This window comes from Chiloscyllium plagiosum, unplaced genomic scaffold (assembly GCF_037043375.1).
Source record: "Chiloscyllium plagiosum isolate Xiang-an unplaced genomic scaffold, Cpla_swu_hap1 HiC_scaffold_20, whole genome shotgun sequence".
NCBI lineage: Eukaryota > Metazoa > Chordata > Chondrichthyes > Orectolobiformes > Hemiscylliidae > Chiloscyllium > Chiloscyllium plagiosum.
Window position 1 is genome coordinate 58,326,636 of NW_028270158.1, and position 12,706 is coordinate 58,339,341.

At 39.7% G+C, this 12,706-nt stretch overlaps 1 protein-coding gene across 2 annotated transcripts in view; it reads left to right on the forward strand.

Moving 5' to 3' along the window:
- The window catches only part of gsg1l (gsg1-like), a 285,918-nt gene that overhangs the window by 191,411 nt on the left and 81,801 nt on the right, over positions 1–12,706 (forward strand). For both annotated transcript variants that reach the window (XM_087997996.1, XM_087997995.1), the window contains one exon: positions 9,434–9,586. In XM_087997996.1, the coding sequence (XP_087854122.1) occupies positions 9,434–9,586 (153 nt within the window). The remainder of the gene's footprint in view (positions 1–9,433; positions 9,587–12,706) is intronic.

Below are 12,706 nucleotides of genomic sequence, written 5' to 3' on the forward strand. Positions count from 1 at the left end.
GGGAGAGAGCAGAGCTGAACATGTTGGTGCAGGGATGGTGCAGGAGGGAAGGTTTTGGAGGTCTTTGGATAATTGGAGGTCTTTCTGGGGAAGGTGGGACCTCTACAAACAGGATGCTCTTCACCTGAACCAGAGGGGTACCAATATCCCGGGGGGTAATTTGTTAATGCTCTTCAGGGAGGGGGGGTTTAAACTAATGCTGCAGGGGATGGGAACTTGAATTGTAGTTCCAGTGTACAGGAGGTTGAGGGTAGTGAGGTCAAGGATAGGTTTAAAAGGTTGTGAGAGGTCACCGGCAATCAGGACGTTGGTTTGAGATGCATGTACTTCAAAGCCAGGAGCATCCGGAATAAGGTGGGTGAACTTACAGCATGAGTTGGGACCAGGGATTTCGATGTTGTGGCCATTTCAGAGACATGGTTGGAGGAGGGACAGGAACGGTTGTTGCCAATTCCGGTATTCTGATGTTTCAGTAAGAACAGAGAAGGTGGCAAAAGAGAAGGTGTATGGCATTGTTAATTGAGAGTAGTATTACAGCAGCTGAGAGAACGTTTGAGGACTCATCCACTGAGGTAGTTTGGGCTGAGATTAGAAACAGGAAAGGAGAGGTCACCCTGTTTGGAGTTTTCTATCGACCTCTGAATTGTTCCAGGGATGTATAGGAAAGAATAGCAAAGATGATTCTCAATAGGAGGTAGAGTAACAGGGTAGTTGTTATGGGGGACTTTAACTTCCCCAATATTGACTGGGAATGCTATAGTTCAAGTAGTTTAAATGGGTCAGTTTTTATTCAATATGTACAGGAGGGTTTTCTGACATAGTATGTTAGCAGGCCAACAAGGGGCAATGCCATTTTGGATTTGGTACTGGCCAGGTATTAGATTTGGAGGTAGGTGAGCACTTTGGCAATAGTGACCATAATTCAGTTATTTTTACATCAGCAATGGGCAGGGATAAGTATATAATGCAGGGAAAGAGGTATAACTGGGAGAAAGGCAATTAGGACGTGATTAGGCCAGATTTAGGATGCATAGGATGGGGAAGGAAACTTCAGGGGATGGACACACTTGAAATGTGGAGCTTATTCAAAGAACAGCGCCTGCGGGTCCTTGATAAATATATACCTATCAGGCAGGGAGGTAGTTATCGAGAGAGGGAGCCATGGTTTACTAAAGAAGTTGAAGCTCTTGTCAACAGAAAGAAAAAGGCTTATGTGAGGATGAGGAATGAGGGCTCAGTTAGGAGGCTTTGAGAGTTATAAGTTAGCCAGAACTGATCTAAAGGGAGAGCTAAGAAGAGCCAGAAAGGGACATGAGATGTTGTTGGCGGATATAATCAAGGAAAACCCTGAGGCTTTCTATATGTATATCAGAAATAAAAGAATGACTAGAGTAAGACTAAGGCCAATCAAAGATAGTAATGGGAAGTTGTGTGTGGAATCTGAGATCATAGGAAAAATGCTTAATGAATACTTTTCGCCATTATTCACATTGGAAAAGGACAATGTCAGTGAGAATATAGAGATCTAGGCTACTAGATTAAATGGGATTGCTGTTGACAACGAGGAGGTTTTAGTAACTTTGGAAGATCTGAAAATAGGTAAAACCCCTGGGCCAGATAGGATTTATTCTCAGACTCTCTGGGAAGCCAGGGAGGAGATCGCAGAACCTTTGGCTTTGATCTTTGTGTCATCATTGTCAACAGGAGTAGTACCAGAAGACTGGAGGCTAGCGAGTTGGAACAACCCTGGTAATTATAGGCCAGCTTTACTTCGGTTGTAGGTAAGGTGTTGGAAAAGGTTATAAGAGATAGGATTTATAATCATCTGGGAAGGAATACTTTGATTAGGGATAGTCAACACAGTTTTGTAAAGGGTAGGCTGTGCCTAACTAGCCTTATTGAGTTCTTTGACAAGGTAACAAAACATGTGGTAAAGGTAAAGCAGTAATGTGATGTATATAGATTTTCAGTAAGGTGTTTGATAAGATTCCACACAGTAGGCTATTGCAAAAAATACGGAGTTTCAGGATTGAAGGTGACTTAGTGAATTGGATCAGAAATTGGCTAGCTCAAAAAAGAAAGAGAGTGGTGGTTGATGGGAAATGTTCATCCTGGAGTTCAGTTACCAGTGGTGTGCCACAAGGTTGGGGCCACTGCTGTTTGTCATTTTTATAAATGATCCAGATGTGGGCATAGAAGGATGGATTAGTAAATTTACGATGACACTAAGATAGACAGAGTTGTGGATAGTGACGAAGGATGGTATGGATTACAGAGGGACATAGAGAAGATGCAGAGTTGGGCTGAGAAGTGACAAATGGAGTTTAATGCGGAAAAGTGTGAGGTAGTTCACTTTGGAAGAAATAACAGGAATGCAAAGTACTGGGCTAATGATAAAATTCTTGGCAGTGTAGATGAACACAGAGATCTCGGTGTCCAGGTGCATAAATCCCTGAAAGTTGCCAGCCAGGTTGATAGGGTTGTTAAGAAGCCATATGGTGTGTTGGTGTTTATTGGAAGGGAGATTGAGTTTCAGAGCCACGAAGTCATGCTTCAGCTGTACAAGACACTGGTAAGGCTGCACCTGGAATATTGTGTGCAGTTCCAGTAACAGTATTACAGGAAGGATGGGGAAGCTTTGGAAGGGGTTCAGCAGAGATTTACGAGCATGTTGCCTAGTGTGGAAGGAATGTCTTACGATGTAAGGTTGAGGAAACTGAGGCTATTTTTGTTGGAGGGAAGATTGAGAGGTGACTTAATCAAGGTGTAAAGATAATCAGGGCGTTAGATAGGGTGGACAGTGAGAACCTTTTTCCTTGGATGGTGAAGGCTAACATGAGGTACATAGCTTTAAATTAAGGGATGATAGATTTAGGACAGATATCAGGGGTAGTTTCTTTATTCAGGGAGTAGTAGGAGCATGGAACGGCCTGCCTATAACAGTCGTAAATATTAAGGGCATTTAAATGGGCATTGGACATACATATAGATAATAATGGTACTGTGAAGTTTAGATGGGCATCAGATTAATTTCACAGGGTGGTGCAAAATCGAGGGCCAAAGGGCCTGTATTGCGTTATGACATTCTGTATTCTATGTTCAAAGACAGCAATCCCCTCTCTGCATAAAATTCATAAAATGGTAGATTATAAATTGATCAAAATCCATAGATTATTTTAAAAAATCAGTTCATCCCATTCCTGCACTGATCCTTGATTTGCTTCTTGGGTCACCTTACAAATACAATGCAAACATTAAAATATATGGTATCAATCCTAAGGCATCAATATTTGTATGCCTCCATGAGCTTCAAATTGATGTACTTGAAATGCATTTTCTACATTTTTTCTTTCTGGGAAGATCAAGCAATTTTAGATAAAATGTGCTTGTATTGAGAAACCTTTGCTCACTTCTTTTAATCTTGTTGAAATTGATTTTCGTAGTCGCCTTCAAAACATGCAGCTTGATTTTCTAACATCAAACAAAAATCCTCTTCCATTGATTCCCTCAGAACATGGTGACTGCTTGCAAGGATGCCATTTCTTCAGTTGACGTGAGGTTTTTAATCTCAAATAGTTGTAGCCCATGTAAGGAAAGTGATGTTCAGTAGAGTATTCTGGGATTTTGTCCCAGAAATAGTGAAGAAGTGGTGGTATATGTTCAAGTGATGAATTGGTGGGAAACTCCTAAAATTGTTGTTTCCATTTTTTAGTACTTTCTGGTCTTTTAGAGGTCACAGGTTGGGGGATGTTGTTGGGGAAGTCTTAGAGAGTTGTTGTAGTGAATCCTATAGGGATTGCGAATGTTCTATGTGGGAAGCAGAACTCTGGAGCAACCTTGCAATGATGTCTCAGAGTTGCACTTCACTCAGTATAAATAAAGCAGTGTGTGTAGTATTAGGACAGTGTGGAACACCACATAAGATGAACAGATGAAAAATTATTGGACCCCTACAGTGTGGAAGCAGGCCATTCTGCCCACATTGATCCTCCAAAGAACATCCCCCCAATAACTCTTCATTTTCCATGGCCAATCCACCTAACCTGCACAACCTTTGGACTGTGGGAGGAAAGCATACTACACAGGGAAAGCATGCAAACTCCACACAACCAGTTACTCTCGGCTAGGAATGATCCTGGACCCTAGGTGCTGTGAGGCAGCAGTGCTACCCACTAAGCCACCGCACTGATTGACTGGCCTTTACCTAATGTACCTATGTGATCAGAAGTTGGTATATCTATGATCACTTTGTATAGCAGTGAATAGTGCTCATGTATAATTAAGAGTTTTACTTTGAAAAGCCTGAACCTAAATATGATTTTGACTTTGCCTTCTCGTTGATCAGTATTGAACTCAAATTCATAGCACGGCATCAAACCACATAATACAAGGTAACAGCAATACACTTCCTAGGAAATTCTGGAAGTGGTGAAAATCTCAGATAGTTTTGAGAAATAAAGGATTTAAAAGACGTTTTTTACAAGAAATTGTCAGTATAGTATTAAAACAAGCCAAAAGCCAGAAAAACACCACAGAGATGAACAGCTACAGTGGAGGAAACATTTTTAAAGAGAGAGCTCCTCCAAGGAAACTATTGTAATTCTCAAAAAAAAACCTTTCATACTCAGTAATAGCTGAAGCAAACATCTAAAAAAACGCTGTAAAAGCCCATGAAGCAGCAAAGGAGCAAATATGAATCAAGTGATGGCAAAAAGAAGCCAATTACTGGACCCATCCACCAGATTCAATCCTCCAAGGAAAGGAACAAACCCAAAAGTCAAAGCTAAAAGACACAGTTATGACTTCCAACGAGTGAACACATTTCTGAACGATTTACTTGATGAGAAAGTTATCGGCAAGTAAATTAATTCTTTGGGTAATGGCTTAAAGAAAATTTATTCAGAAAGAAATTAAAGAATACAGATTCTAATTGTGCTTTGAAATATCAAAACCTAACAAGGGAAGTTAATGAAATCTTTATTGTTTCAACAGTTTGAATGATGAATTCCATCTACGAAGCAGTTTTACCAATTTTATTAATCAAAATAGGAAAAATTGGGAAAAGAATAAAAGCTAATTGGATCAAGTGATGTTGAATTTTGACACAAGTATGCCTCAAATGCAGAAGAAAACAATGTTGCCAATAATTTTACCTTTGTTACCATCAAAAATCATTGCATCTTATTGAGTAAAGCCTCTTTGGGAAATTTATACCCGTAGGTTCTTGGGAACTTGTTTAACAATTTTGGCAAAGTAATATCTTGATTCATTTCTACATAGACAACATATTGGTAAAGAAAGAAATGAACTTTACTTTGAAAAAAGCAGTTTAAACTACAGCAACAATCTTTGCCACTGAAAGGGTTCAACAACCTTACTCAGCCGCATGCATAACAAGGTAACAATATGTGTATAGTACAAGGAGGTCAGAATTCAGCAATATTTCTCCAAATTAAGAAAATAGTCAACAAACCTCATGAGTCTATCAACAATCAGCCATTGCAACAAAATTCACTGATGAAAGTTTTTTTTATCGGAACAAATTCAAGACATCAAATCAATTTGAGAGATCAACAAATTCACAACATGAAATGCACAATTCCTAAGATCTTAGAAAACTTCAGTTTTGAAAACTAAATCAAATGCTGAACAGGTTTGCACACTTCCTACTGCAGCAGAAGAACATTAGGTCATATGTTACACAGACAACAGATTAATATGAAAAGATTTACATTTGACAACCTAATATTCCACATCTAGAGCAAAGGAGACACTGATGAGATTATGCTTCAGTAGCAGTTATCAAATTTCAAAAGAGCCTGTCAGTATCATCATTAATAATCTGTACTGTTATGGACCAGACTAGACCCCCTCAAAATACTTTATGAATGTAGCTGAGACCCTAGCTTTTTTTTAGTTTTAAAGTCAAATGTGAAGTGCCTACTCCACATGCAATGCGACTTGACAAACAACTTGACATTAAACAAAACAAAATTTATTTAAACGCTGTAATTAAAATACAACCAAAGCAAGAGGAATTTTGAATTACTTTACTGTAAAACCTAACAAAATAATAGATACAGTAACTTTACTAATTAACTGTTCTAATACAGGAACATCCCACAAACACACCCCTTGGTAAAAAGGAAAATTTAGACACAAATTCTCACATGCAGTTCTCAATCCAGGAAGAAAAAAAAAACAAGAGAAAATTCAGAAAGAGTAGCAGTCAGGAGACATTCACTGAAGCTCCCAACTCTAGTGATACTCCAACAGCTTCTGCTTAAAGCTAAAACCCAGAAATCCTGATCGGTGACAGCTGACCACACCCATTCAGACTGTAAAAAAAATGCCGAGGTGTCACAAGCTGTTTACTCAAGTGGTCTTACCAACCAGCGCTGCACTTTTGTCTTACAAGTTCTCTTCAAAAACAGCCAGACAAAATGACTTCTTAAAGCATCATCACCGTGCATACTATCTGAGCCATGCAACTATTACAACAACAGTTCATTTGAGGCAGAAATGTCATTGGCCTCTTAGATAATCAATCACTGAATTATTTCAATCAAAAGTGGATTCCACTCTAGAACAAATACTCTAAATTACAGAGTCTAGAAAATTAATCAAAAATATTATACAGAAAAGGTTCCAATGAATGCACAACATTCCACAGAATACATTGACTCGAGTCATAGAGTCATAGAGATGTACAGCACAAAAACACACCCTTCGGTCCAACTCGTCCACACCGCCCAGATATCCTAAATTAATCTAGTCCCACTTGCCAGCATTTGGTCCAAATCCCTTCCTAATCATGTATCCATCCAAATGTCTTTTAAATGTTATAATTGTACCAGCCTCTATCACTTCCTCGGGCAGCTCATTCCATACATGCACCACCGTCTGCATGAGAACGTTGCCCCTTAGGTCCCTTTTAAATCTTTCTCCTTTCACTTTAAATCTGTGCCCTGTAGTTTTGAACTCCCCCACCCCAGGGAAAAGACCGTGTCTGTTCACTCTATCCATGCCCCACATGATTTTATAAACATCTGTAAAAAGAGCAAAGCACAAAGAAAATGTACAGCCCAGGAACAGGCCCTTCAGACCTCCAAGCCTGAGCCGATTCAAATGTACTGTCTAAACCTGTCGGTCAATTCCTAAGCATCTGTATTCATCTGCTCCCCACCTACTCATACATCTGTCCAGACGCATTGTAAATGAATCTACCATGCCTGTAAGATCACCCCTCAGTGTCTGACATGCCAAGGAAAACAGCCCCAGCCTATTTAGCCTCTCCCTATAGCTCAAACCCTGGCAACATCCTTGTAAATCTTTTCTGAACCCTTTCAAGTTTTGCAACATCCTTCCTGTCATCGACTACTTAAACTACAATGAGCTGTCTGACCAGAGGAAACAGATCTTGCATATGAATAACATACCAAACATGAGAGCATCAACACAAAGTCCTGCGCAAAATAATGTTACACTATCTTCAGGGGTGATTCTAAAGCTTCATGTTAAAACTATCTGGCATTCCACCAACAATGGACTTATTATAACAAAACGGGCCACCTCGCAACAGTCTGAGGAAGATAGCAAATCTAATTGTTCCCAACTCAATGCATACGTTCATGTCCTGGGAACATACATCATCAATACAGCAAGGGAACATGCTTCACATGAAGAACAGCAATGCAGGAAAGGACTATGTCATTCCTTCCTAGCAAACGATTAATTATATCCAACACCAGTAATGGGGTGCAAGATCTATAACCACTTCACAATTGTCATTCCCTCCTGAAACTACATCACCCCAAATTCCTTCAGTCAGATCAATTCAGTCTCTGATCTAATGGAAACTAGCAGAGAACAAACAAGATCAACAACTTTACATCAAGTGTTTCCATATCTGATCGTAGATCATGTCCAAAACTCAGGCAAGGGTAGGAAGCATAAGGAAAATAAAAGTCCAGTAAATGTTATAAAAAGAATGGATCAAAGTAACTCTTTTGAGAATGCATAGAATTATTCGTCAATGTTTATGACAAGGGACAAAACATGGGGTAAGGGTGCTGTGTAAGGATCCTGAGGCAGCCTTGTGATGATGTTAAAGAGCTGCACATCACTGAGTATAAATAGCACAAGGTGAGTACTGTTAGAACAGTTTGGAGTTATTTCCCAGACCAGATTTCAACATGGACATGAGCACATGAAGATGTCCTTATCTAATGTAACTATAGGTCAGTGCCTAGTATATCTATGATTATCTTGTACAGAAATATTTATGTATAAAAGAAAGCATTCCTTTGAAGTCTCAGACTGAAGACAGTCCTAGCTTTTGCCTTCTCCCTAACCAGTCTGCCCAATCCAAACACGTAATGTGACATCAAACTGCATCCAGCCACCGAACATTGGTGGCATTTGTAATCTTCTCATTTTGAATAATGAAATGAAGAATTAGAGAAACTGTGGAAGATTAATTGATAAATAACAATTCCAATGAAGAAGCAGAAAGGAGAGTTCTGTTGTGGACTGTGTGACAGTTTGTGAATGGGGAAGCATGTTTTGAGTTTATTGGTATTGAGCACAGCGGGTGCTCATGTTCAGCTCTTATCCCTTCTTCATGTTCTACTTTCTGCTGCATTTCCTCTAATGCCTTTTGCCTGTTGCTCAGCTTCTCAGTTGACAATTGGCAACTGTTCTAACTTTTGCGTTCACCTGAGGTGTTTGACTACAGCTTTGTAGCACCCAGCACTGAGTGAAGCAACTGACTCCAATACATTGAGTGGGGTCAATATTCTTGCCTGTCACTAGTTGGGAATCAACTTCCTAAATGTCTATTAGCAGAAGGTGCTGTATTGCTGTTTTGGAGCCTTTGCACTTTTAACCTCAAAGCAAAATTTAAAAAATGAATTCAATTGATTTTAACATGAAATCTGATCTATGTTTCCTTGAGTACTTTGTTTAGTTAACGAGCAAGCACTGTGGCTATTATAGAACCCTAACTGGGAAAGTAGAACTGGAGTCAATTTGATTAATGCTTCGGTGAGCTTTAAATTATAAGAATCAATTATGTCACTTGGATTAAAACATCATTAATCTATTAAAGTTGATTAATTATAATTTTAATGAATTGTTTAAAGGTCATTGGAGTGAAAATATAATTTTAGCTTCTAAATTTTAATCGGCAGATTTTCAGACTTTGGTAAAATGTCATGTTTTTTTGTCTATTTGAACCATTTTCCATTCTTAATGCATCTTGTGATTGCACATATTTTAATGCAGCTTCGTATCTTGCAGCTAAATTATCATTAGACAGTTGAGACAGGGTTCCTTCCCTTCATATCATGCACAGTAAGTGCTCAGACTGTTTCAGATGTGCTCTTCCAGTCTCCCCATGTGATTTCTCAAGTCTGTGTCTCCTGTGTTGCAGGTGTTCTTTGGTTGTCGGTCATCTCTGAAGTTTTATATATCGTGCTTTTAGTTGTTGGTTTCAGCCTGATGTGTCTCGAGCTCTTTCACTCAAGTAACGTGATAGACGGCCTCAAACTGAATGCATTTGCTGCTGTCTTCACTGTTCTTTCAGGTACGTACAATTTCAGTTCCTACAAATTGACATGCAACTAAAGCCTGTAGCCCTCTGCTGATAGTTCATTCTGTCAGAAATGTCAAAGGGTCAGGAATATTGCAGATGCAAGCTACTGATAAGTCTTTCCAAATTGTTTCTGGAATAAAGGAATGCTTAAGTGTTAACAAACTGCAATGATCACATTCTGGGCACTGAATGTTGAGTACATAACCCACAGTGTAGCAATACCATATTGCATTAATTCCATGAGTGTGAAAAGCCATAATTTACGAATTGGCTGTGATGTCGTTTTATTACTGTCGATGTCTGTGATTTGTGCCAAAGCAATTTTTAAAACCCAGTGGAACACTGGGATATGCAGCTTGAAGAATGAAGTACAAGTCTCTGCAGGGCTTTCCAAGCAGTCTATCATTCATGTAAACGATCATGTTCAATTTTGGTGTTAAACCTCAAAATACACAAGGATTACCAAGAATCTGAAACAGAATGACAAGCTCCAACTCAAGGATGAGATATGGCAAAAAGTTAGAAGAACCTAGGGGACAATTTATCCGGACCCAGCACTGGGTCGTGCATACAGAGTTTCTGGGATATGATCTTAAGCACCTGCCCATTCACAAGTAAAGGGTAAAGTGACCCAAGACAGTCTATGTGTCAGCTAATTTTGCTAATTAGGAAGGTAACGCCCCTTTAAGGTCTCCGCTGAAAAATGCACCACAACCCACCATCGCAAGTGGACCTCAAGGGAGCTCAGTGAGTGAATTTAGGCAACTAGGGATACGCTGTAAATACTGAAAAAGCCAGAGACACATCCCACAAGGAATCCCACAAATTCCTTTTTAATACTTACGATCCAAGTTCAAGTAAACTAGCAGTTAAACTTTTGGTTTAAAATGGTTAAATATTAGTTTATTACAAGTTGTTACCGATGACTCCGTAGGAATAAAGTGATATAGTTATTAACAAGAAACTGAGGCAAGCTTAAAATAAGTGCAAATCAGACTAAACAAATACTTCAAAAGAAGTAAGTCCCAAACGTTTTTTATGAATTGCCATTGGGGCCCATTGCTTGTGTTCCCTATTGCTAAAGCAGAAAGGTTAACACTTGAAGTCAGATTCAGCAGTTGTGATGGTTTCTGCAGTTGAATGTTCGATATGTTCATTTACATGTAGGCTCAACAGGACGGCAGATTCTGGGAGTGCTGGCTCTGGCCCTGCAGTGTTACAATACAACAAACCTCCAGCTGTTACAAGATGCCTCTCTCTTTCTCATCCCCTCTGTTGAGAGAAGTCTTTCTTCTAGATGGTTTAATATGGAATCTCTCTTTGTCTAGACAGCTTGCCTTTTTCAGGCATTAATAGCTGGCACAATAAGAGTTCTACTGTTACCAGGGGATCTATGCAAGGACCTAAGTCAGGCTTCATATAAGGAACTTGCTTTTGAGACACAGCTCACCTTCTGCCTGTGGTTCTTAACTTTCAAACAGCTCAATGTGTAACTAGATTCTCGCAATGAGTTGTGAGGGACATTTTTTTTAATTTCTGGACTAGACTTGTTATATTTCCTCGCGTTTTTCTCTGTAATCTATGTAGAACCTGTATAAACAGATGAATTGAAATAGTTACTTTTCAGCTTCTTTTGTCTAGTTGCAGTCAAATTAACTTTTCATTTAAGAAATGTCGCAACCTCTTGCGTTGTTTTTCTAAGTATTACCGGTCCATAATTATGCAGTCATGACACTACTGGAGTTATGTGCATGATCTGTTTAGCTTTTACAGGTCTAAATTGGTATATCCAGTAGCCCCTAAAAACTTCTGGCAAATATCTTTCTTGCAATTGCTGGCATGGTGTGTTCCTCCTGCTCAAAGTGTCAATTATCCATGAAACAATAAATGTGCAAACCTTTGATTTTATTCCCTTGACACTCCCCTTGAGAGCTTCCCCCCATCCCTACATTCCACTCCCCAAACCTTGGGCTTTAAGTGGGTAAGGAGTGTACCTCTTTCAGAGTGAGAAGGTGCAATTGCTCAGTAAACCAATGGTCCGCGCCCTTAACTCTGATGTCTCAAAGTACCCTTTACCATTAGCACTGCAGAATCACAGAGCAAAGCATTGGGGGAGTGGGGGAGATGGTGGCTCAGTGGTTAGCATTGCTGCCTCACAGCAACAGGGAACTGGGTTCAATTGGCCTTGGATGATAGTCTGTGTGGAATTTGCACATTCCCCCAGTGTCTGCTTAAGTTTCCTCCAAGTGCTCTGGCTTCCTCCCACAGAGTTAGGGTAGTTTGGCCACGTTAAATTGCCCATTGTGTCCAGGGATGTGCAGGCTAGGTGGATTAGGCATGCAATTGCAGGGTAGGGATTGGGTGGGATGTTCTTCAGAGGGTTGGTGTGGACTCAGTGGGCCGAATGGCCACACCATAGGGATCCTGTGAGCTTCATTAAGATGAAGTCAGTAAACTGTGGTCCAGATTTTAATGCCAGTCTAGATATGTGAACGGATGGCATTTGCTATTGCAGATATAAAGACCAAGATCATTTTAATCCCAGGGCATCATTAGGGTCAGGTGAATTGGCTATGATAAATTGCCCATAGCTTTAGGTGCATTAGTCAGGGGTAAATATAGGGTAGGGGAATGGGTCTGGGTAGATTACTCTTCGGAGGGTCGGTGTGGACTTGTTGGGCTAAAGGGCCTGTTTCCATACTGTAGGGAATCTAATCTAATCTAATCTAATCATTAAAATCCCTTTGAAACAAGCTTTATTGGTGTTTAATAAGGCATTGTAATATTGCCTTGAATCTATTTGCCTATCGTTAAGTCCAAATAAAACATCAGCAGCAATTTCTGCCTGGACATGAAGAAGAGATTCAATAATAATAACAATAACAATAACAATTTGCATTAGCACTATTCATGCAGTTAAGTGTCCTCAGGCGCAGTGTTTGCTGTAAAAATTAATATCAGAACGCATATCCAAAGCTTGCTCAAATAAAGCAGATTGCAAGCAAGGAGAGGAAAGTTAGAGAAAGCAGAAAGGTGAGGAAAAGGAACTCCGAAACCTCCTGCTGAGATATTTGCAGGCTAGGCCGCTAATGGACGGAACAATTAAGATTA